The 26,322-nt window shown below is 33.5% G+C and overlaps 3 protein-coding genes across 5 annotated transcripts; 1 reads left to right on the top strand and 2 right to left on the bottom strand.

The window, feature by feature from the left end:
* Positions 1–172: 172 nt before the first annotated feature.
* On the bottom strand, positions 173–1,831 carry LOC129889722 (uncharacterized). 3 transcript variants are annotated; one of them, XM_055965130.1, is made up of 3 exons: positions 1,561–1,831; positions 413–625; positions 173–342 (listed from the first exon to the last, which is right to left on the bottom strand). In XM_055965130.1, coding segments are annotated over exons 1-3 (336 nt in total). In that variant the 5' UTR covers positions 1,683–1,831; the 3' UTR covers positions 173–341. The 3 variants fall into 3 exon arrangements, with proteins under 3 accessions (XP_055821105.1, XP_055821106.1, XP_055821107.1); XM_055965131.1 differs by having other exon boundaries at positions 413–556; XM_055965132.1 differs by having other exon boundaries at positions 173–556.
* Positions 1,832–10,393: 8,562 nt separating this feature from the next.
* Positions 10,394–18,699, top strand: LOC129889721 (pyruvate kinase isozyme G, chloroplastic). The gene is made up of 12 exons (XM_055965129.1): positions 10,394–10,857; positions 11,734–11,985; positions 13,181–13,346; positions 13,797–13,931; positions 14,035–14,145; positions 14,293–14,381; positions 14,946–15,008; positions 16,514–16,689; positions 16,835–16,937; positions 17,166–17,314; positions 18,156–18,264; positions 18,378–18,699. Exons 1-12 carry the CDS (start codon positions 10,597–10,599, stop codon positions 18,489–18,491), a joined length of 1,728 nt encoding a protein of 575 aa, XP_055821104.1. The 5' UTR covers positions 10,394–10,596; the 3' UTR covers positions 18,492–18,699.
* A 295-nt stretch (positions 18,700–18,994) lies between these two features.
* On the bottom strand, positions 18,995–25,814 carry LOC129889720 (protein NRT1/ PTR FAMILY 7.3). Its single transcript, XM_055965128.1, has 5 exons — positions 25,650–25,814; positions 25,149–25,263; positions 21,092–21,309; positions 20,081–20,640; positions 18,995–20,000 (listed from the first exon to the last, which is right to left on the bottom strand). Exons 1-5 carry the CDS (start codon positions 25,674–25,676, stop codon positions 19,121–19,123), a joined length of 1,800 nt encoding a protein of 599 aa, XP_055821103.1. The 5' UTR covers positions 25,677–25,814; the 3' UTR covers positions 18,995–19,120.
* Positions 25,815–26,322: the final 508 nt, after the last annotated feature.

Raw genomic sequence — 26,322 nt, 5'->3', positions numbered from 1 at the left:
ATCCAGCAAAATATTTTTTATAGTAAACCTTGGAGATTCCTCATTCGCTAAGATTACTTCTCCTAGTTGTTCCTCTTTCCAAGATCACTTCTTCCATCGATGGACAGCTTCCTATTTGTAGTTTCTCGGTTTACCACACTAGATTACTTCCAATTTTTCAAGTTTGCTGAGGTAGCCAATCGGAAGTTGGTGAGAGAATAGAACAGTTATGCTATCAGCCCCAATGAGGTCTATCCGTTCCAGGCTTGGACAAATAGAAAAAATGGAACCATATCTCATCTTTATATCCAAGGTCCTCATCATCAGGGCAAGCTACTTTCAAGTCTTCAAGTTTACGAACGCCTAGCCAAAGACAGGCAAGTAAATATATTGTAGACTATCACAGGAATTTACATGAGTTTCGGGAACATACTATTTTTTTCTGACAGTGGTCTTCAATAAATTTGTCAGTGGATCACAACCATCCAGGCAGAGATCTTTCAAATTCTGGAATCCATCCAACAGTAACTCGGTCAGCACATTCTTGGAGCCATTTCCGCTTGACAGTACCCATTCGCTGTTTCTCAACAGGCAGCAAATCCAATCACCCAATGAGGTCATTTCAGTGACATGAAGATCTATATTTCTGTCACAAGTATTCGTCAGCAAAGACAGGGTAAACACACCCATGGCGCACTTTTTAAAGTGTATCGTGTTAACTTGGAGCAAAGGTCCAAGTTACTGTGAATCACGTCTCCAAAACATCCAATTGAGGTTGGTGCAGTCAATTACAATTAGGATGTAACTTAAGTGTTCTAATTTGACAATATATAGTTCATATAATGAAACTAGTCTTGATAAGACCCCTGGTGAAATCCATTCAAGTGTTGCTTCCTCATTCAAAAACTCTTTAACATATTAGATTGGTCAATTTTCCTATCTCCTTTGTAACATAATCTTTAATGTTGAGTGTTTCTAAATTGCCAAGTTTGTCAATCATGGATATGTCAAATCCAAACTTAAATAAATCAGAAATATTTGATAACAATCAAACCGATGCTGGAAAGGCATAATGAGCTTAACATATTGAGACATTGAGTTTACTCATTCCAACAAAAGATTATCTTGTAATCTAAATGGATCAAGTTGCGGGCATTGAAACAATTGACAATTGACTGTATTATTCGTACCTAACTTATCACTTTCCAAGAAATCATAGCTTAGATTAATTCATATTCCAGGATACTTTTTGCTAGTGAAATTTGACATCGTTGAATGTAGGCAACATGTTGCGTTGCTTATGATGATCAGTTGAATTAACAATTTTCTGCCCAAAGAGAATCCATAACTCCTTTCCGGATAAGGTTCCAACTTCCGCGATTTCACAAATATTCCGATGACACTTAGTCAATGTGACTTTGCATTGATATTTGTGGTTAATGCATTCGGAATTTCATTCTGAATTTTTTTTTAAGTCTGGTTTGTAATGCACAGTCCACAAAACAACATCATCAAACAACCTTTCCTATTTTTCTTTCCTACTCCACCCATACCACATATCCCGATAATACTAAAACTTACCTCTTCCTCTTTTGATTTTCTTGATTCAAACTCCTGTTCATCTTTAGCTCCAATTCCAACAGGTGGTGCACGAGAGCTAAAATTAACATAATCTTTGCGTTCGGTTTGAATTCCAAGCACATCCGCTGCAATTTTCTTAGCTCTCCTGCTCAGCCAGTGGCTGTTAGATCTACAAAATTGCAGATCCATGTATGAATTTGAGAAAACCCTAAAAGGGAGAAAGAGGGGAAAAGATATTATTTCATTGTGTAATGAATTGGTCTGTACATCTGTGATCTGTCTAATTCTAGAGACTTCACTAGGCATATTTACCTTTAAATAAAAATGGAAATGGACCGGGCCGATCCTAACTTGGACCTGGATCAGCATCTGAAAATATGGGCCGATGTCAACACCCCCTCCGATTGTCTGAAGTTTTGACCCGATGTTTTTGTATTTGCTCGGTAAATTAATATTTATTAATTTAAAGAGTGTTTTTTAAATTCAAGAAAGGTTAAATTTTAATTACATCAAAATTATTATATTTTACTTATTTATTTATCATATTTATTGAATTATTATTAAAAAAAAATATTATACGTAAAGTACAATGTATGATATTCGATTCACTTTAAAAAATTTTTTAATTGATTCATTGTTTATTCATTGTAATGTTTATTGTTTCTTAATCATCCTTTGGAACTAGTTACGCGTAAGGAAGCACTTACCGCGTCTAGAACTCGTCACAATTTTTTGATGCAGTTCGAGAAGACAACACCGAAACATTTGAATGTAATAAGAAAAGTTAGCGATGAACTTCAATTAAATTTGAATTTTAACAAAAAATAAAAAACACTAATCATATTTCACTAAATTGTCTTTCTTTTTGCAATTTTAAAGAGTTTTTAATTTATAATATTAATGGAATCATATATTTATAAGGGTCTTCCGAAAATATATTATCTTATTATCTTATCGAAGTCTTGAAAACAGCCTCTGGCAGAAATGCAAGGTAAAGCTACGTACAATAGATCCTTGTGGTCTGGCCCTTCCTTGGACCCTGCGTATAGCGGAAGCTTTAGTGCACCGGACTGCCTTTTTTTATCTTATCAAAGTCAGTAATTTTTTAACTAGCCCAAATCGGGACCGGAAGAAATTATTATTTTAGAAAGTTTATTAATTTACCGAATATTAATTTAGAAAGGTTCTACGTATATATTGGAGTAGTGCATAACCCTAAGCTTACAAAACTTATATAAAAGTACATTACAGCTGAATTTCACTTAGTTAAAGGAAACAAGATGTATGTAAAATCACTCTAATTATGTTTATACAAACTTGAGGTTTACTAAACGTAATTACATCTTCTAATGTAGCTGCAAATACATTTTCACAACATAAGGCTGAGTGTACCTCTTCGTAGATAAATAAAAGGAATGCATTTTAATTCATATTATTCATGTGACCACGAACTAATCTGTTTAACTCTTCTTCTAGGTAATTTTTGTCTCATTGAGTTCTTGATTTTAAAGTAAGTTAATCCTTAATGACGGAGCTAGAATTGTTATTAAAAAGTTTAAAATTAAAATAATATATCAAAAAAATTCAATATTTAATATATGTATAATAATTTTAACCTTATATATATAGTGTTTTTTTCCGACCCCTTTCATCCGCTTGGCTCCTACTCCTAAGGTCGACTTTACAAAAAAAATGTTGCCTCATGCCCCAAATCTTTTTTGGGGAGAGATTTTCTAGCTATAACTGAATTATTTAAAACAAATATTACTATTTTATAAAAGAAAGTAAGCTTTTCACAAGAACCTTTTCAGATCGAAAATTAAGTAGAAGTTGTTGACTAGCTTAAAAATAGGACGCTTCCAACCGATAAGAATTTGATTTGACGTTTGAGATATGGTCATTTCATTATTTAGTTTTTCAAGCTAGTATTGAGATACACAATTAGATTTTTTTAAAATCCAAATGTTTATATTACAACAACACCAATATATTCAATTAAATTTTATTAAATGGGATTTCAAGAGGGCAGAGGTACGCAGATTTTATCATTACCTCGTGAAAGTAGACATATTTTTTTCAAAAAATCCCCGATTTGCATCAAACTCAAGTAAAAAAGAAAAACAGCGAAGAAAACATAGCAATAAGAATCATAAAGTCTACGAGAAAGAAATAATAACAACAAAAAAATAGTGTGTTAATTGAAGTATAAATAAACAACATATGACAAGAACTACAAAGGGTATGACTAGTATTACGACAAGCACTAACAAGTCTAAATCTTCGCAAAGCAAGACAACACTATACCCCTACTAACCTTCAACTCTAATGCACAACTTTCATTTCCTCGCTAATATAAAGTTGCGTCATGTCATGTCTAATCACCTCTCCCAATCATTTTTGGTCTACCTCTACCCGTTCGCGTACCCCCTATAACCAGTCTTTCGCACCTCTTCACTGGAGGGTCAGCGCACCTCCTCTTTACATGTCCAAACCATTCTAGTTTAGCTACTCTCTTCTTGTCTGCCACAAAGACCACACCTACTTTTTCCCTGCTAATGTTATTCCTAATTTTATCGCTCCTAGTATGTCTATACATTTATTTCAACACCTTATCTCCGCAACATACATCTTTTGAACATGTGAGTTTTTGACTGATCAGCACTCCACCCTACAATAATGTCGGTCTAACCACCACTTTAAAAATGATATTTTCGACAAAAATATACTTGTTAAGTTATTTTAAAATTTACTCTAAAATTTTATATTTTATAAAAAGATTCATCATTATGACCCCAATTATAATTCTATCTACCCGCCTTTTCATTAAATGCATTCCTATTAAAGAGATCGTCAGTAGAATGTAGGAAAATCATATTAAGAATAACTAGTTACTATCATTTTTTTTTAATCTTCTTAACTAATTGTAATAGCTAGTAATTGCGTTATAAATTTGTCACACCCCAGGAGGGTACCCTAAGCATGACTGGCATTCAGAGACTATTGCTAGTCTCTAAGAGAAGACACTTGGCCTGTTCACGCATTCATTTAATCAACACTCTATCCGTTAGTTTAGCTGCAACGGCCGCAGAAAGCAATTCCTCTATGGCAAACTTAACTCATCAAGAAAATAACTCAACATGATATCAAAATAGATAACTTATAGAATAAATTCAAATGCCAACAATCTATCTAATCCAATCAATAAGACTAGTATGAATGAAACTAGCCAAAAGACAATATCCAATCAACACATCAACAATCTAGTCTATAAAGTTTCTATCAACTGTCTATGTGGTGCTAATGACAGGTTCATGACTACCTCAAATCAAAATGAAAAAACTGAACTCAAAGTAGGAATAACATAAGTGGTATCGTCCGAATGTAGGGGAGGACTCACCAATCAGCTGAATGCGAACAGATCCTCAACGGTGCACCTGTTGATGATCTCTAAAACTTGTTTCTGCTTTATGAAATAATGTAGGTCCAAATAGACGTTAGTATATGAAATATACGAGTATGTAATATGATCGAATGAAACATGCATTAAGGTAACTCAATCAAGAGTAAAAACTCAATCAGGATGTCATAAGTCTAAAGCAAGAGTAAGGTTCAGACAGAGATCAATCATATACAATCTCATCCAATCAGAGGGGAGGTCATAAGCGTCTATACCGTAAAATCGATTTTCGACGGAATGAAAAAGACATATATGGTAGAATCGTAACCATAGAATACGACCCTAAGAGTACTATCAAGACTTATATGAGAGTTTCTCTATCCGACAATATCACTTATGAGCCAGTAATTGTACAATAAGCTCGTTGTTATTGCCACAATCGTCCAATACTTTTCCAGGATAAAAGGACGAATCAACTAATCATGAATCAAACAATCAATCAAGTCATATCATGTCAGGATAATAAAATAGGGAAATATCCGACTTAATGGTTCAATCCTCTCCTACATTTGGCGACGTAGTTATTGAGTTTGAGTTTTTACTTGCTATTACCTAATTCGGTACTCGATACTCCTCCCAAAACTCAATGCTCATAAAACAATCAATTCCAATCAACCAATTAATAAGTCTCATATGAACTCTAATCATTTAATCAGTTTTATCCAATCAATCCTTTCAACCAATAAATATTCCAATCATTCCTAAACATTCATTTAATAGTAGTTGAGACAATTATTTATGACAACATTCAGTTGAAAATATTCAATTGAGTTCAATTATGAAGATATAAAGGATTATCAAGTTTCATCAAGACTATCATCATGCTCACATCCCAATCACAATCATGCATTCACAAGTTCAAGGCTCTAGACTCAATCCTTAGGCATATATATCAAATATTAGTCAAAATACTATTAGGGCTATTGAAATAAGTAGTTTAAATCATTTATTGAAGAAACAAGTTCGTAGAAAATATCAATTACGCGATATTATGTAAAATATGTTAAATTTAAGGAAATTCTCAATAACTCAATTCATATGAAAACTCAAACTCATTTAAACTCTATAATATATACATATATATATTATTAGTCCAAATCACTCTATTCATCAATGCATAAAAGTCATCATCTGTACTAAAAAATATATATATAGAAATCATGATTATCAAATCAACTAGGATTCATGGAAAAATAGACATGAACGACAATTTCAATCAAGTGAGAGATAGAAAACAACAACAATCTCAATACATAATTATACGGAACTCAATAAAAGAAGAATTAACTCATTCGAAATTCAAGAAACCAGGTTAGACTCAACTCTGTCATGACTCCGACCTACCGTGACTGGTACCTACAATAATTTGAACAAACTTCTAATCTTTCAGTCGAGGTCTCTCTGCAATCGGCCGAATATGCCCTGTACTCAACAAAAAGGCAGAGCAAGAGTAGTATCAATACACAAAGATACGATATATATACTGGTAGAATCACGCAGTTAGCCAGTAAACGGTTCATAGATAAGTAAATTCAACACAATAGGCATATACATATACAGAATAAGTGAACAAATCTCAAGTTTAACTATTATTCAGCAATATCACAACTCAATAACTTTCACATGCTATAAATTCACACCATGGTTCTCTCAAGGGACCTACAAATAATCAAATTTGTGTCGGAACGTGACACCTGATCCAATTATGTGTCAAACGTGACACCCAATTCAAATATATGTCGGAACGTGACACTCGATCCAAATTATGTATCGGAACGTGACACCCAATCCAAGGTACCACAATCACAAATACATTCAGTATTTATAATATTTATATCACCAAGAATAAGTTCATCATATAAATAGGCCAGCAAATGATCATTTCACACATAATCTAGCATGTTTCCCTATTCACATACATACATGCATATCATGAAATAATTTAACAAGTATATGAAACACATATAGGAAGCTAGACCATGACCTACCTCAAATTCTAGCTTCAACAACCTTACAATGCAAGAGCCTTTCCTTTTCGGGTTCTTTCTTCTTGTTCTTGGTCTAGAAAACAGTAAATACATATAAAAGATCAACAGAATGACCCAACTATCAGAAAAAACAACATAATTTCACACCTTATGCCAATCCTTGATCCTAACCTTACCCTAGGGCTAATTCCCACTATAGATTGTCAGTTCAAACCCTCCCCCAATAATTACCACCCATACTTTCTAGTTTCTAGAAATCAAAGTATGAATCTAGGGAGTAAGAACCTTAAGAGTGGAAATCCGTGCAAAATTGGCAGAATTTGCCCTAGGTCGCCTCTTAAAGTTTTAGAAACTGATTTTGCAAAAAAAAATCATTTCTGGACTTTTTCATGACTTAAGTCGTGCGTCCCTTTCTGACGGGAATAATTCTGCTCTGGCGGGATATACAAAAATAGTGAGCTCAACGTTTGTGCTCCAAGCTCCCATTTCACAACACACCCCTTCCAAAGATGTATTAAAATTATACCCTGCACGCCAAATTCAATTTTGAGAGTTTTATTCGCTCAAATGCAATTCCATAAAGCCGTAAATGCTCGTATCATCTTGGCTATCAGCCTGTCTAATCAAATTATAGATTTGATCTTTCATTATTCATATGATATCCCTAGACTTTACCTAATTCAGAATTCGTCCATATCTTGCCTAGACTCAAATTTTCTGAAGTTACTATCCAAAGTTTTCTGGCCCGAAATCATTTCCTATATGCCTATTTCTAATGACGGGGAAAGGTCATTACAAAATCATTCTCAACAATAGATAGAATTAGATGTAGGGCACGTGGACAAACTCAATCCAACATTGTGGTTAGCCTTACATACCTTATACACTCCTAATTCTTGAGAAAAGTGAGATCTTTAGAGGAAGAGATGGCAAGAATGCGTTTCTTGAACCTTAGAGGTAGATTTTCTTGAAAACCTATAGATTCTATGGGTAAAAGTTATTAATTGACGTTAAAGATGAAGAAATTATGGAATTCCATAGTCAAATCTAACCTTGGATGATGGATGAACCTTGGAGGAAGTTAGTTTCGTAAGAACTTCTCTTTCTAGGGTAACTATTTGAACTAGGAAGAGGAACTACGTCTCTAGAGGTTATTAAAAAGCCGCAGGCAAGCGGGCAAGCGAAAAATGCTTCGGGCGTTCGGCAAGACAGTGCTCAGTAAAATAGGCATATCTTTTTACTTCTAATTCCAATTGATGCAAACTTGGTGGCGTTGGAAGGAGAACTCATAGACCTTTAATTTGATACATCATGGGTCACCTAAATCCTTATATATTGAGAGATATGGTCATTTGAAATTGACCCAATTAAATTTTTTTATCGAAACTTAATCGGTAAGGAAGCTTTCAGCTCGACTTTGTGCTAGAGGATCCTTATGACCTTAATTCATCTCCAAATCTATTCTCATGCTAAAGAATTAACCCCCACACATGCACACAATTATGAATCATCTAGTACAACCCTATACACATATGAAGGATGGCTCGGTCTTAGCTTAAAAAAATTGAGGTGTGACAAAGTTGTTTTTATTTAAATACTGTGTTATGATTTTTGAATAATGTATTATCTAATTCATTTAAAAAATGATATGTTTTTGTCAAAGTTATGAGTGTTTAAAATAGTTTTTAGAACTTAATTATGTGTATAAATCATGTTCCATATTTATTTTTTTTTAAAATATGTTTTCAAAAACTATAGCGACACACATATTGAAATTTCAATCCAAACTTCATTCAAATCTAACTTGTGTTTGGACATGCCATACAAAATTATGATTTCAAATCAACTTTTAGACATGTCCCTTCTTTTTGTAAAAAATTAAAAAGATGGGTCTTTTGTTTACAAAATATAAATTATAGATCAAGTTTTGTATCTTAAAAAAAATTGAAACCATGATTTGAAACTCAAATCATGCTATTTAGAGAATTTAAGATTTTAAATCATGAATTTAAGAATTTAAAATCTTAAATTCTCTAAATAGCATGATTTGAGTTTCAAATCATGGTTTCAATTTTTTTTAAGATACAAAACTTGATCTATAATTTATATTTTGTAAACAAAAGACCCATCTTTTTAAATTTTTACAAAAAGAAGAGAAATTTACATAAATGTACTACATTAAGAAAATATTTATCATTTATAGTAATAATATATTTTTTTTACTGAACACTTATAATACAATTTTAATACATATTAGCGAGAATAATTTATAAAACTCATATAATACACGTTTTATTCATGGATAATATATTTATCACATACTTTAATACACCTATAATACATTGTGTCAATTTCTTACCAAACAACTATAATATATTTTAAAACACTTATAATTCATTTATATTGCATGCATAATTCACTTTTAATACATGACAGATATATCATAATATTGCTATAAATAGTAATGAATAAAAAATATTGCTAAAATCAGTAATTATTTATTAAAAAAATATTTTTTTCTAGTTAATTTTCCCAAAAAGAGACTCCTGTTGGGCTTGAGATTTTTTTTTGTACCACATGAGAAAATTATATTAAAAAATAATTAGTTATTATTATTATTGAGTAATTAATCTTTACAAAGTTATGTGTATTTGAATATTTGAAATCAAAAAAATTTATTTATAAAAGAAATATGAAGATGTGTGATTTATTAATACCACACCTTAGCCTATTTTATATGTTATCTATGCTCTATGATTTACTCTTTTTATAAAACTATATTAGAATTAAATAATTTTTGATAGTTTTCATAGAGGTGAGATTTTCATATTTATAAAAAGATATATAACTTAAAATTTTCAAATTATATATCAAAACAAAATTAGCTTCCAATCAATTTAATTTTAAATCATAATTCTATATCACATATATAAACAGAATCCTAATAATTGATTTTTAAATCATAATTCTATATCACATATATAAACAGAATCCTAATTTCTCAAAAATATCTGAGAATGTAGGTCCCAACGTTAGTTAATTGTGGTGTTTGTCCTTATCACACGACAACTTCAATCTGTTTAACAATGCTCGCCCACATCCATTGTCGTTATCCTACTTGTCATAGTTGTTATCAAACCAGGGATTTTAAATATCATAATATATGTTGCTATAAGAATTTTGGACCCACTCTTCAAAGTACACATCTCGTTTACATCGACTAATAGTACACCTAACAATTAACATTAGTATATACGTTCATTCGTTTATTTAAATTTATTTACTTTGAACTTTACCTATTATTTTAACTGTGAAGAAAATATAAAACGAGTCAAAATGGAACCATTTTCCAATAATGAGGAGAGTGTGAAGCAAACGTGCGGTGCGTGGAAGCAGGGGGTGGTGGGGACGACCTACAGTTAAGTAGGGCAGAAAGGAGAAAATGAATCCTAGTCGCAACTCTCTCTATTTTTTTTCTGAGCCGCTCTCTCACTTCTCTTTTCCATCATTCACCACATAAACACACAACATTTCCTCCATATTTCTTCTCCTTTCTCCATAGTTATCAACTCTTCTATTATTTCTTCTTTAATGGCGACATTGAATCTGCCTACAGGAGGACTACATGCCGCATTGAAATCCGACGCGGCTAAATCGTTGGATCGGCTTTCATCGGCGAAGAACATAGGTGATTTGTTCTTCTCGGATTCTCGTTTCTACAGGAAACGAATCAACGGTTTGAATCAAATCGTGGCTGTTAAATCACCTGACCATATTCGTGGCGCTAATAACAATGTTCATGCCAGTTATGATGATGATAACAGTAATTTCAATGTACCTGTTACGTCATCTGTAAGTTATACGCTTGGAATTTTGCTAGTCAATTATGTTTTTTCTTTTGAGTTGTTGATGTAGTTTTCCAATAGACAAATTTTTATTTCAAAAAAATATTAAAAATTTGAATCCCGAAATTTCAACTGTCACATAAATTGGCATGGAGTATGTATTTATTGATGTACCTGTTAATGGCCTATTTCTGTTTATTGATGGACTTTTTATTTCAGCTCTTTATGGAAGATTGATTAATGACCTGTGGTTATTCCTCTAGATTTTTCTGGCAATGGATGCTTATTTAGTATATAGCACTCTGTTAGCCTGTATATTACACTTTGACTTTCATTCATTATCAGTGGTCCTATGTTTGTGATTTAAGTATCTTATAGCTAACCAATGCAGAGTGGTGTCCATGAGTTTGTCTTAGGTACATGTGAGCTTGCTTTGTGGAGCTGCTGTTTTTAATTTTGATGTCTTATGTTCATCATAGTAGTATTTTCAAAAGCAGGGTTACTCCATTGGGTCATTAATACAATTTTTGAAGGTCTTGAGAATTTCATCAACTCTTTATTAAAGTATTTTGAAACTCCCATAATAATTGGTGATACTGAATTTTATTGGAACTGCAAATCATATTGACTCATGGTCTATATTTTTGGATATCCCAGAGAAGGGCAAAAAGAGGAACAGATGAAAACGAGAGTAACAGTTTTCACGTTTAATAGATGTTTTCTATCTTGAGCAAATGGAAACTTATATTGATGTATTGTTTTTCGTTATCAAAATTCTCCCTTTTCACCATTTGTTTCCTGTAACAGCACATACTTTGAACATTCTAATGAATCCTTTTTCTTAAAAGCAACTTATGGTAATTTTCTCTCTTCTGTGGTTCAGTCCAGTGCCTACAGTCTGGGAAAAGAAAGTGTATATCTGAACTCTCCAAGAAAAACCAAGATAGTTTGCACAATTGGTCCCTCTACAAGCTCAAAGGAGATGATCTGGAAATTGGCAGAAGCTGGAATGAATGTGGCCCGTATGAATATGTCACACGGAGACCATGCATCACATCAGAAAACAATTGACCTTGTTAAAGAATACAATGCTCAATTTGAGAACAAGGTTATAGCAATAATGTTGGACACTAAGGTAATGCTTATTATTAGCTCTATAGCTGCAATTATTAGTGTATGTTTAAAATATGATCGCATAGTTCCAAGCACTCAATGTGTGACCTAGTGGTCAATGAAGTGAGTGTAAGCCTTGAAAATCATGGTTTAAATCTCAACAGAGACATAAAAAACTAGGTGATTTTTCTCATCTACCTAAGCTTTGATAGGCAAAGTCACCTGATAAAAGTAACAAGCACCCGGCGGAACAATCGAGGTGCACACAAGTTGACCCGGACTTTAATGTTATAAAAAAAGAAGAATCAGTTATAGGATACGTCTAATATTTTCTCGATTGGAGTGGGTTATTTGAGTCCAGCAAATTTTTGAGATGACCTAAGAATTTCACTATTTCGATTTAGCTAATCCTTGGGAATAACATGAGAAGGGTTGGGTGATGGTAGAAGAGTAATCAAGGTGAAGGGACAAAACAATATATCCAACTAAGACTTGTACTCCTTTCTCTTATAAACTAAGCCTAGGACGACTAGATGGTAGAAACTGCTTTTCAGGTGATCTGTTCGGTATGTCAAGGGTTGATGGACATGTGACTGATTTCCTTAATATTCTTTTTCGTGTTCTACCAAAGAGAACATAGTGAACACTGAAAAGCCTGTCCATTTCCTGTTCTTGTAGCTACCACTTATCACTAGCATCTCCAAGAAATAGACTTGTAACTTTTGGGAATGTGGAACTTAAAAGCTGATATTCTGTTCACTTGGTTTTGGATTCACAAGTTTGCGAATGGGTGACGCAATTTAATTTTGTTTTTTTTCAACTGGTATGAAAGTCGTGTTGGAACTGAGCTATCGACCAAAAGGAAATGAAAATTGAGATCCATTTTCTGTTGATTGTTATTTTCATCTCCAGTTGTAAAGAATTGCTAATGTCACGTGTTGTCCTATAGACAACTGAAAAATTAATGCATTGTGGATATTTATCCAGTTGCCAATTACTTTTTTTATAACCATGTGTTCTTTGTCATGCTTGACCTTTGTTTTATTATGAAGATTGTGAAACCTGTGACGATAGTTTTCCACTTCCCAAGTGCAATGTTGAAAGTAACTTGTTTATTTAGTGGTTTAAAATGAGACATACGTTCTAGGACAATTACACACTTCACTAACGAGCTCCTTCGCGTTATATTCTTTTGTTGCCTATGATATATCTTGCAGGGACCTGAGGTGAGAAGTGGAGATGTGCCACAACCAATCCTCCTTAAGGAGGGTCAAGAATTCAACTTTACCATTAAAAGAGGAGTCAGCACTGAAGACACTGTTAGTGTAAATTATGACGATTTCATAAATGATGTGGAGTCGGGAGACATACTACTCGTTGATGGTAATTGAATTTCTTCTAATTCATTTTTTCTTGATAAACACTATTTGCGTTGCTAAAACATTGCTATAACACAAACAATGTTTTTAAAAGTCAAATCTGGGACTTGCTTCAGTGCGAGAGACTTAAAAAACGCCTTTGGGGTGAATGCGGGTGGCGCTTGTCTAGTCTAACAGTTCCTGTGCAATACTGGAATTGTATTATGTAAGTAAGTTTTTCTTGGTTAGTAACTAATCGGAGCACACAATATTGGAATTGTATTATCTAATTATGAATAGTTCTTGCAAGATTATATATCATTTTGTGATTATTTTGGAACGTAGTTGCATCTCAAGCAAAAAAATCAATAATGAGAAGAGTGCTCGTTGGATCCAGATTTGCTATTTTTGTCTCTTGGGGAAAAAAATAAACTTTTTGTTTTGTAATCTCAATTACCTGCTCTTGTTCATCCAGGTGGGATGATGTCGCTAGTTGTGAAGTCAAAAACCAGCGATGTAGTGAAATGTGAAGTTATTGATGGGGGAGAACTGAAATCAAGACGGCATCTGAATGTAAGAGGAAAAAGTGCCACCCTACCTTCAATAACAGGTTTGTTCAAATTCTGGAACCCCACCTCCCTATAATATTTTACTTACTCATTTTTTCTTCTAAGACCACACTTTAGCTTGATCTTTTTTTGCAACTTATATAGAGAAAGACTGGGATGATATTAAGTTTGGCGTGGACAATCAAGTTGATTTCTATGCTGTTTCCTTTGTGAAGGATGCAAAGGTGGTCCATGAATTGAAAGATTACCTTAAAAGTAAAGTTTCTACTACCTATTATTTTTTATTTTTTGGGATAAGGATCTCCTACCTATTATTTTTATGGATGTAACCTTGTCAAAGGCTTTCATAGTTGCATTCCTTCTCCTTTTTTTTCTTCTAAACTTGGAAGAGCTACTTTGCAGGTTGTAATGCAGATATTCATGTTATTGTAAAGATTGAAAGTGCAGACTCCATCCCAAATCTCCACTCGATCTTAACTGCATCTGATGGGGTTAGTTCAGTGTGTTGAAAATTTGCATATTTAATTAACTTCAGTACTCATGCTATTTTTCGTATGTCAGTGTGTGACAATGTGTAGGGTAAGGCTCCGTAACGAAAATGATAGCAGTATTATTATTGTCTTGTTTCTATTTATCGAGTGATGGATGATGCAGTGAAAATGTTGGTGCAAAATACAATGAATTTGATCTCTAATTTGCTTTCTTATTTCTTGGTATACGTGTGTTGAAGTATTTCTGGCTGCAGTAGAAATTATTAATAGAAGTAGGAAATTTTACTGTAGAACTATAGTTGTAACTTATGAAGAAGGGATGGTCAATCTTCTTGTGTAGTTCTAGTTGCTTTCCCAGAACCCTGATTGTATTAATGGGTTGTGTCTCAAAGGTTTTGATTGACAATTATACTGGTGAAGTCATTTGTTTTATTTAGCAGATCAAGATGCCAATCTAAGCCAAGTTACTTGTACTACATCGATTTGATCTTTTAAATGACAACAACAATTATTTTAAAATTTTTTTGGACATCTTTCTAAGTTGTATTATGCAACTGTTGATAGGCAATGGTGGCCCGTGGTGATCTTGGAGCTGAGCTTCCAATTGAGGAAGTCCCACTGCTGCAGGTAATCTCAATGCTGATGCATAGAGCTTCATTTCATGGGCCTTTAAATAGCTGCTATCAAGTGCGGAGATGGTGAGATCTTTATAATACCATCTCTTGCTAAAGAAGACTCATGTTCCATCACATATCACATCATCTTGGTTAAATCATTGCTCTTTGGTCAATATGGTGAACAAAATATAACTAAATTATTGAAGGGAGGCGAGTAATCGTTGAATATATTTATTTAGTATTACTGTTGGTTTTCACAAAGTTTATGCTGTTAGGGGTCGTTTGGTAGAGTGTATAAAAATAATGCTAAATAGAGTGTATTAGTAATGCTTGTATTAGTTATGCTTGCATTAATTATAGATAGAATATTTCTTATGCATTGTTTGGTTTAGTGTATTTAAAATAGCATGCATTGCATAAAAATATTTACTTACAAAAATATCCTCAATAATTATGGTGGAAAAGATATAAAAAAGATTTTGAGGGGTAATTGGGTCTTTAATCATGTTAATGCATGCATTAAATCCCCTTGCATTACTAATACCTAGAAATCCATGGTATTAGTAGCACACACCTTAATACACAATAAGAGTGTACAACTAATGCAAGCATTAATTATACATAACATGAAAAAGTGTACCAAACAAGGTACTACTAATACACCTAATTAATGCATGCATTAATTTTGCTAATATACTCTACCAAAAGACCCCTTACAGTCCCATCGCAAGTTAACGAGCATGTTCAAAATACGCATAGGTTTACAATTTGATATATTTCCGTGGCATCATGTTTTATCATATCACTCAATTGCATAGATTTTCTATCAAATGTTCCTAGTAATTCGGGAGGAGAAACGCAGCTCTGACACTTGTGAAAAATCTACATGTTAGTCGACCTACTGAGCTGAGGAGTTTCCTGTTTTGAGCTATTTCTCCGTGTCAGTTTGTGTACTTGTTTTTCCAATATAAAGAGCCGTTGTGCCCAGCGAAACAAACCTGTCCTGTTCATTCAGCCTTTTAACCCCCTGTGCCTCTGCAGCAACCAAACCCCATTGCAAATATAGGAGAATTATTGTTCTTCATTAATCTTTCTTTCATTCAGCATGGTTTTCTTTCTAACTACATTTACACCTTTTTCTCGAACTGAATGTTGTGTGGTATTATCATACTCTTGTGAAAGATTAGTTAGTTATCGTGAATATTTTGTCATAAGAGAATGATTGTTCTCATTCCTGATGTAAATTGGAATAAACCAATACCGAAACATTCACTAGTTTAGGAGGCTATAGTTTCTATTTTTTAACATAATCAATTTGATTCTCTTAATTAATACAATATAATAGTAAGTGCCAGAATTACTGAAACAGGATTACAGACCACTGAACTGCATTCCTTCTGGCTACCATCAATGATCTTTTCTCTTGGAGAAATTCCTTCCTCTGCAAACCCTTTTGTATCTTACTTCATGAATTTAGTCAGAGAACTGAGAAACTGCTATTACATGTATCCACAGGAAGACATTATTAGAAGGTGTCGGAGCATGCAAAAACCCGTTATAGTAGCCACAAACATGCTTGAAAGCATGATAGATCACCCAACCCCAACCAGGGCAGAAGTCTCAGACATTTCTATTGCAGTACGTGAAGGCGCTGATGCTGTAATGCTTTCAGGGGAAACCGCTCACGGGAAGTAAGTGTTGTTCTAGACACAAACTATTCCTATTAGAATCCTTTCTTTTTATTTTGTATTTTTTATGTGTTATATTGTGTTATATTCAGTAGCCTGGAATAGATGATTTGTAAATAATGAACCATCTATTTCCATAAATGCATAGGTACCCGCTGAAGGCAGTTCACGTGATGCATGTTGTGGCATTAAGGACTGAGTCAAGCCTACAAAACAGCACTAGTTCTCCAAGTCAATCTGCCGCCCATAAGGTATATATACGGTGTATGAATTATATGTAGTGTAGTTCGTAAATTTCACGTTTCGTTTGCCCTTCTCTCAAAAAGAGTTATATGTATTATTGGATCTTTATTTGTTTTTGTTCTATGAACTCACCATTCAGTCAGCGGGGGTTTTTATTTCCTGTTTTATCCAACAGGAAATCACGTTCAAATCTTATTGTTACGCACAATGCTTAATCTGTTTGATATATTTTGCAGAGCCATATGGGTGAAATGTTTGCCTTCCACTCTTCCACAATGGCTGATACCCTTAGCACTCCCATCATTGTCTTCACAAGAACTGGGTCCATGGCAATAATTTTAAGTCATAATCGGCCTTCATCAACAATATTTGCTTTCACAAACAAGTAAGTAACTAAAATTTGGTCATAATTTAGTCTAATTTAGTCTTTTCTCTAGTCACAATTATAGTCTTTACGGACTTCTCCTGATTTGTTCCATTTCTGAGCTATTTTCTTCAAGTAAAGTGTTAAGTTCTTTCACGCTATATAAAGAATAATGTTACCTCTGTGCTGAGCTGTTGAATAAAACATTAAACTTAGTTAGCAATGGCTAGGGGTGTCAAATGAGCGGGCTGAACTGAATTTGAGCAGGTCAAAAATGGGTTGAGTTAATAAGTGGGCGTGCCAATAACCTGCCCAAAAGTTACTTGGGTAGAAATGAGTTGGGTTAAAATGAGCTAGAAAGTGTTAAGTGGGCGGGTTGAACTGAATTTGAGCGAGTCAAAATGGATTGAGTTAGTAAGTGGGCGTGCTAATAACCCGCCCAAAAGTTACTCGGGAAGAAATGGGCTGGGTTAAAATGAGCTAGAAAGTGTATCATAACCCAACCTCCCATTCTTACTAAGTTTTAGTTTCTTTGGTTGTTCTTTTATAATTTTTTAGTACCTTGTAAAACTATTTTTTTCTTCATTATGTCTATAAATATATATCAAATAAAAAAATGACTTTTTAAAAATGTTTTGACAAGATTTCTGATGGGTCAGTTTAAGCTACATATCAACCCAATTTTATTGATTGGCTGAAACGGGCTGAGCTAATAAATGGATGGGTCAATTGACCACGGTCATGATTTCATGGGCTAATATTGCCACCTCTAGAAGTGACCACTCCATCTCTCTATTTATCTATCTATATGTGTTTATGTATGTACTTATTGACATAGGACATGAATTATCTTTTATGCCAGTGAAAGGGTGAAGCAGCGTCTTGCTCTGTTTCATGGTGTTGTGCCTATATATATGGAGTTTTCAGAAGATGCAGAGGAGACCTTTTCCAGAGCTATCAAGCTTTTAGTGGTTAGTGACGTTCTCCTGTCTTTTTAATGTGTTTTTCCCTCAGCATTTCATGTTTGAGATTGAGGGTGCTCCATGCACACACGGTTAATTCTTTTGTTTCGTGCATCACGTAGAGCAAAAGCTCGGTGAAGGACGGACAATATGTCACTCTTGTCCAAAGTGGAGCACAACCTATCTGGCGTAGGCATTCTACTCACCACATACAAGTTCGTAAGGTCCAAAGTTGATATGTGTATTCTTTAGTCGAATCATGTTGAGTGGTAGACATCTAGGATACAGTTTCTTATATACAGTTCCGCATTTGATGAAATTGGAGAAATCTTCTTAAAAGTTAACAATTTTGAGATACAGATGTATCTGTTTTGGCATTGTTTGTATCATTTATGTATGAACTTCTTAGCAAATCTGAGAATGGAAGCTTAAGGTTTAGCATCATTTTAAGTTTATCATCGTCAAAATTTCATTTGGATATGTCATGGTGTATGAGAAATCAGAAAATAATTACTATATCAGGATCACAGGCAAAGCAAAACTGAACTATTTAAAGATTTTTGGAAACAGTTTCCTCTGTGCCTGGGTCAATTCCCATTCCAGAAGCTTGCATTCTTTTGATTGTCCTCGAATCCCCACAGCAGAATCATATTTTGCAGTTAATGAAATTGGTACAGTTGAATTTATAAAAGAGATGCCTGATGCTCAAGAAAATAGTATTATAGCTGTTGTATTGCTTGGAATCAGAATGCCTTGAGGTCGAACTTGTATTAAAAAGTAAATCTGTACATAAGTTGAGGAGATATAGTTCTTCCTCTTATTTATTTATTCTGGCAAATATGCCTAAAAGTATGACAAAGTTACATTAAACTTCACATTTGTCTTCTTCTTTTACTTTTTGAATCATTTCACCACCATGCTTTATAGGCTTGTACCACTTGGCACAGGTTGTGAAAGCAACTAAATCTAAGATTGTCAAGCCAGCTAACAGAAAGTAAAACCTGTCTAAGTGACCCTCATTGAGGTTTCCTGGGATCCATCCAGACATGTTATCAGTTGTAGAAATTTTCATCACAACGCTCACGAGTAAGCTGCTCACGTAGTTTCCTAGTGATATCGATGTCATGCACAGTGCACTTCCGAAGCTTTTGAGACCATCCGGTGCTTGCTCGTTGAAAAACTCCAGCTGTCCTACGTACATGAACACTTCCGAAGCTCCTATCAAAGAGTACTGAGGAACCTGCCAGAAGATACTCAGAGAGCTTGAGCCTTCACAATGTGTGCAGTCTTTTTTAGCATACTTTAGCCTGTAGCATTCCACAATTGCTGCTGAAAGCATTGCCATCACAGCTATGACAAGTCCGATTCCCATCCGTTGAAGTTGAGTTATCCCTTGACCCTCGCCCTTGATCTTCTTAATCTTTTTGACTACAGGATCAAGGACTCGGCGATACAGGAATATTAAAACTGCTACACTCATGATGTCAAAACTAGACATACTCGCAGCAGGAATCCTGAATTTTCCAATGGTAGTTTTCATGGCGTCACCTTGCTCAACGAAGATGGACGCCATCTGCGTGAAAACTACAGAGTAAACTATAGTACATAGCCAAATTGGCAACAGCCTCAAAATGCACTTAACCTCTTCAACTTGTGAAATAGGGCAGAGGCGCCATGGGTTGCGATTGCTCTGCTTCTCATTGTCATGTTCTTTGGATGTGATCAGGGCCGCTCTGTCAAAGAATCTGCGTTTTAACAACGATTTATTAGAACGGGAAAAATACAGAGACACAAGTTCTTTGAACATTAGTGTTTTGCTACTCACTTGAAACCGTGAGTATGGAGCATTTTTCTACCAACAGTTTTGGAGCTCTCATCATCGCCTTCATATAACGTGTCTTCATTCTCTAGCATTTCTACATTCCACTTCTTTGATGCAGCGACTATAACCTGAGAAAACCTGATTATAGGATTGCCACTAGACCTGAAGTGCCTATACTTCGCGGTGCCTCCAAGAAAGAGCATCAATCCAGCGAAGGCAGACGCAGAAGATGCCCAAAAACCAAGAGCCCACATACCGTCATCCTCAAAGTAGTCTAAAACGGTGTTAGAGAAAAGTGAACCAAGGTTCAGCGCCAGGTAGAAGTAGCTGAAGAAGGACTGTTTGGATTGTTTCTCCTTAGGATCACATGCATCGAACTGATCAGCTCCAAAGGTAGCGATGTTAGGTTGATAGCCTCCGTATCCTAGAGCTATCATGTACACAGAAATGTAGAATAGACTAATCTCCATGTTTGAACGCTCTCCACATAGAGTTGTTCGATCCCCACAACCTTCCGGTTTGAGCAAGTAACGTTGTGTTGTCAGTGATAATAATACTAATCCCTGTTAACAAGTAATTGTTGCATTAATTAATAGTAGCTGTATTTTGAGAAAGTGCTAGATGTTTGACACAATTCTGTTTCTATACAATTTTCATGGCTTCCAAGAATTCAAGATCATTGAATTCGGATGTGTTGTTTTCTTTAACATAACTTTTCAACTATTTACCTCGTAAATACAGAGAGGTTGTTTCTGATAGACCCTTGACTTAAATAAAGCATTTCCAAACAGTTTTAAAAAGGGGATTCATAATCACTACTAATATACAACATAAGTTAAATTAGCATCATCATAAAATTTGTGTCAACTTGATTACTGTCATACAAAATAGAACAAAGGGAATTAATACTTAGTGCAGTTAAAGTACTCCGTATCGACTTAATTACATTTTATATTGTGTCATTAGCTTTAATTAGTTGCAGATGTACTATGACAAGTAGTAATATATACTTACAGTTACATAGATGACTTGAAAAATGGCACAACTTTTGAATCTTCCCCAGTAAGAGTCACTGAGAAAAGCGCCAAGAAGAGAGAAGATGTAGACAGTGCCAGTCCATATGCTCACATTATTCGCAGCTTCAGCGTTGTTTTGTTGCAGCACTCGTGTTAGGAACAACACCAAATTCACTCCGACACCAAAAAAGGCAAGAGTAGCTAAACCTTGATTCACTAGATAAAATCACAAGGAAATAAAGTTATAAAACGGATTTACAAAGTTAGGCGATACTTTTGTTGTTCAATTGATAGAGACAAGATTGTTTTATCCGTGTTATATTCTCGTTTTCTCTCATATAGTGCTAAGTCAATCAATTAAGGCTAAGACAGAGTTGTCTATGAGATAGTTGAATCAATACATTTGGTCATGTGGATGTTAAATTCCCCCGAGTAGTGGAATTTAACATTGGTTAACTAGGTAAATCGATCAATCAAGCTTAGGGGAATGTAACATCCACATGATTAAGCATGGTTAACTAGGTAAATCGATCAATCAAGACCCAGACACACTTGTGAAAATGTGTAGAACTTTCAACTATATCCTCTCAAGTCTCAAGTAAGATAAAAAAAAACACCACAAATTGTTCCAAACTATTTAATAGAGTACTAGGTTTGATAATTAGGTAGTAACAACAAACATTTCATTCCTCTCTCTTCCAATCAATTTCTTGTCAACAGGCTTTAATTCTTAGTTAATAGTTAATATTCGTGATAATTGTACACCTAAAAAGGTAGTTAACACTTACAAAGGTAGTTAACCATGACATTGACATGGATGTGATATTCCTACTTCATTTAAATTCATTCAATAGTGGAAGGTATCATTTTCTACACTATGTTGTGGAAAGAAATAAAGGTGCTACCTCCTTCCGTCCATTTTTACTTGTCCAGGATTGACTTGGAACACCTTTCAAGCAACAATAAATATAATGACAATTTTACTATATAATTCAATGTTTTAAAAATGCATTAGAAATGACTATAATTAGTAACAAGGATAAATTAGGAACTAAGTGATAAATTATATCTTGGTTTTTCAAATTGGATATCCATGCATTTTTAGGAACGAAATGATAAATTATAACTCTTGGTATATTGGACAACTAAAGTGGACAAATTAAGTAATATTTTGTTTCCTCTTTCATTACCCCCCCCCCCCCCCCCCTTAAATCAAGTAAGTACCTAAGCAAGCACTCAAATGTCAAAACTTGCCAACACTATGCCCTAATGTCAACTTGCCAACATGATATGCCATAATGTCAAAATTTGCCAACCTTATGCCCCTTTTGTGAATTTTGGGTGTGCGAAGTACTTTAATCATAAAATATTTTTCTTCGATAGACCTTATGTGTGACCATATTGTCACCTTATTGTTTTTCCAAGAAAATAAAGCACTCCTAATTATCAAGACATGCCGATTGACTTTTCCATTGTTGAATATAAACCACTTTCCATACTCTATTCCCAACTAGTAGAATGATCAATCAAGGCAGGTAAATATCCTCCATTCCAAACTTGTTACTACACTCAAGAAAGGCAAGGTATATATGACTAATGACCAATCATAGAACATGATACGAACAAGGCTTATTTACCCATACATCTTTATACCTTTAATACGATCATCCTTTTGTGCACTATACGCCAATGATAAGAACACTTCGATTTGTTGATACGTTTTTCGACTTTTAATACGCTATCCTTCTATGTAGTAGTTCAACAACCAAATAAAAAACGTTACAATTAAAAACACTTATATTCATTGATACACCTTTCAGTTTTAACACTTCATCCTTCTACGTACTAATCCAATGACCAATCAAAAAATAGTATAAAAAGACTTCATGTTCATTGATACACGTTTCAGTATTTTATACGCCATCCTTCTACATACTAGTCCAACGACCAGTCAAAAAGCCGTATAAGGACACTAATATTCATTGATACTTTCAATTTTTCAATATGTCATCCTTCTAATTAGGGTTGTACAGGGCAAACCGATAAACCACACCAAACCGACAAATCGAACCAAACCGGAAAAAAAACCCGACTAGTAGTTTGGTTTGACTTGGTTTGGTGTTTGGAAAAAAAAACCCGACCATTATAGGATTGGTTTGGTTTTAACTAAAAAAGTCAAACCGAACTTAAACCGACCCGATTATAGATATACTACTTTTAAATTATGTTATACATAAAAATATTTATTAAAATATAATTTATATATTTTTTTAAAAAAAATTCATAATTTTTGTTTTCTTTCTTACATTTAGATTTGGACTTGAGAAACCATCTAAATAATATACAAAAAAAGTCCATCTTATAAAGTTATTTATAAAGTTAAAACTTCAAACAGTGTTCTGCTTCCATTTTATATGTTGATATTTTGTACTAGAACTCTTTTTAAGAAGCATTGCTCTATGCTTTTTATTAGATACTATGAAAAACACGAAAAACCCGAAAAAAACTGAAAAACCCGAGAAAAATTGATATTGAAAAAACCGACTTTTATTGGTTTGGTTTGGTTTATAGATTTAATAACCCGACACAAATGATTTGATTTGGTTTGTAAAAAATTCGAACCAACCCGCTCCATGTACACCCCTACTTCTAATGGGCCAATTAATGCTTATATCAAATAGGATCCAAACCCTATATATTTACACATGTTCTCCTCTTGCAACTTGACATAGTTATAGCAAGTTTGGCACTAAAATTAAGTTAAATTATACAGTATCTAGTTAATGCACTTCCATTTTGTTTTCCTTCAACTTTTTTTATTTAACACTCACAAACTTATTATACATGAAATACACACACAAAAAAAGAAGTAAAAAAGTAAAAAAGAAAATTAGGATAAGCAAAAATCCAGATCAATGATGGGGTCCACCAAGAACAATTTTTTGTCATTACATGACGTGGCACCCACATTGACATGAATATATTTACGTGTCAGAAATGTCTTTTCTATTATACTGCATGCTTTTGTCACCACCCCCACCCCCGTAACTAACCTCACCCCCACTTTTCTCTCTTGTTTTTTTCCACTGAATTTTTGCTATTACTGCCAAAAAATCCTATCACAAAGTACAGAGAAACTTGAAGTTCCTTCTCTGAACTCTCGACACCCCCCCCCCAACTCCCCCACATAAGTTTCATATACATACAAGTTTTATTATATGTATATATATATATATATATATATATAATTAGAGCTGTAGAGAACATTTTTTTGACACATGTCCTTAATATCTTACTTGTAAAACTAGTCTTTGCTCTTATAAATCTTTGGCATTTTCCCCATATGATAGCTGGCTTTATTTATTACTCAACTCTCACGGTTTCCCATAGTTATCATCTTTTTCTTTTCTTTTCATTTTATTTATTTGTTTTTACACTAAAAATAGAAAAGAAAAAAAAAGAGTAGAAAGTAAAATACATATTGAAAAAGTTGGAAACTGTAAGGAAAACTTGAAAAAAAGAAAAGAGGAAGAATTCTTGAAGTTGGAATTATGTTTGGACACGCATTTATAGTAGTTATATCCAGTATAATTCTATCAGTGGAGTGGAGTCTCCCTTCTTGGAGGAGTAGAATATAGTCATATATGCGACTTTACCTTACCTCGTGCGGTAAAAAAAAAGTTATTTTCGGTAGATTAAAATTGGTGAAAACAAATTTTCAAGCTTGTAAAACTCATTTGCAAAATCTAACCAAAAAATTAGTCTAATGTATAATTTATTTAATTTTTTAAAAAGGGATTATTACCTTTCCCCAAGCCAAATCAAAAACAAAGGAAAACAAAAAAAGAGTCAGTCATGAAGTCAGAGAATTAATACCAAATACAGAGTGTGACATATCTTAACACATATTTTAATGTGGGAAAAACTATAGTTTATAAAAGAAAAGATAAGTGCATTGAACTATCAGTTTTTTTTCCCCCTCTTTCCTTCTTTTTTTCCTTTTTCAAGAAAAAATTCAGTGTGTTTTTTTGTGTTAAAAAAAAAAAAAAACTTACATAGAAGCATAATTCCAGCTAGCCATTTCCCAGTTTTTCCTCTGTTTGCAGGCATTCCATAAAAATCAACAGTTCCATCATTAGTACACTCTTCTTCTCCTCCTTTCACCTTCACCTTTTCATGATCAAAATTTCAATTCCAACAAAAAAGAAATTAAAAAAATTTTAAAAATACAAAAAAAAAAAAACAGACAAGTTAATTAACAAGATTTTAGTGAGTAAATACTAGATAGGTGGTCATTCTCTTTTCACTTTCTTGAAAAAAAATATAGAGAGAAAAAAAAAAGAAGAAAATGTGTTCCCTTTGCATGAGAAGATTATAAAGATAAAGATATAGAAATTAAATCTAAAATATGTGATTTTCTCTAGAACTAAATATAGGTGAATGGTTGGCACTAAGAATAAAAAAGAGAGAGATTGATTTTGATAACTAATTAATACTCTTGGTCATTACAAGAAAGAAAAAAAAAGATGAAGAGTAGAAATTATTATATATATTACCTCTTTGGAGAGTTCCAAGCAAGCCATTGATGATGATGACTCAAAAAAAGATTAATTACTTCAAAGAGGAGATGTTTGATAGTGGAAATGAAGAGAGAAAGTAAGTTGGTTGAGAGTATAGATGAAAGTGAGTGACACATTTGTTTGTATTTATAGAGGTTTGAGGCACTTATAAACTCTTAACGGTGGAGATTAACTTGGTGGTAAAACCAAGTCATAGAGAAATACTAATAATTAACTAAATAAAAATGTGTTATCTTTTTTTATCTTTTTAGTTTTTAGATGAGATAATCACATATTTTATTATGATATCATTATGGTATTAAAGTATAACTTATCTCGATTTTTATTTTTGGTGTTGGACTCTTCATATTAAATTATATTGCTTGCGCATCAGATGTCCAGCCCCAAATCAAGTCTGAGGGAGGTAAAGAGTCCTATATCGGCCCTTTAAGGATGATTGATTTCTTTTTATGATGTAGAAAATTCTTACCTCTTGAACTAGCTTTGAGGTTGAGTTAGGCACAAAATTTATCTTTTTACAAATTTAAATTATATTTATACACTAACATTATAAAAAATTATTATATGTAATAACTGAATTTAATTAACTTTTTTAGTAAATTATTATTTATCAAAAAAATTAATTATTGTAATTACATACTATCAATAA

The sequence above is a fragment of the Solanum dulcamara genome, chromosome 5, assembly GCF_947179165.1.
Source record: "Solanum dulcamara chromosome 5, daSolDulc1.2, whole genome shotgun sequence".
Classification (NCBI taxonomy): Eukaryota; Viridiplantae; Streptophyta; class Magnoliopsida; order Solanales; family Solanaceae; genus Solanum; species Solanum dulcamara.
Note: the sequence above shows the minus strand (reverse complement) of the source record. Positions and strands in the feature narration are given on the sequence as shown.

Excerpts from the sequence above, each read along its gene's own strand:
- LOC129889722 (XM_055965130.1), bottom strand. The coding sequence starts at position 1,682 with ATGTGCTTGGAATTCAAACCGAACGCAAAGATTATGTTAATTTTAGCT. Across the intron at positions 626-1,560 it reads GAAAATCAAAAGAGGAAGAG|AAATATAGATCTTCATGTCA; the intron begins GTAAGTTTTAGT and ends TACTTGTGACAG.
- LOC129889721 (XM_055965129.1), top strand. The coding sequence starts at position 10,597 with ATGGCGACATTGAATCTGCCTACAGGAGGACTACATGCCGCATTGAAA. Across the intron at positions 13,347-13,796 it reads AGACATACTACTCGTTGATG|GTGGGATGATGTCGCTAGTT; the intron begins GTAATTGAATTT and ends TTGTTCATCCAG. Across the intron at positions 14,382-14,945 it reads TCTTAACTGCATCTGATGGG|GCAATGGTGGCCCGTGGTGA; the intron begins GTTAGTTCAGTG and ends AACTGTTGATAG.
- LOC129889720 (XM_055965128.1), bottom strand. The coding sequence starts at position 25,676 with ATGGCTTGCTTGGAACTCTCCAAAGAG. Across the intron at positions 25,264-25,649 it reads GCTTGGAACTCTCCAAAGAG|GTGAAGGTGAAAGGAGGAGA; the intron begins GTAATATATATA and ends GATCATGAAAAG. Across the intron at positions 21,310-25,148 it reads AGCTGGAATTATGCTTCTAT|TGAATCAAGGTTTAGCTACT; the intron begins GTAAGTTTTTTT and ends GATTTTATCTAG.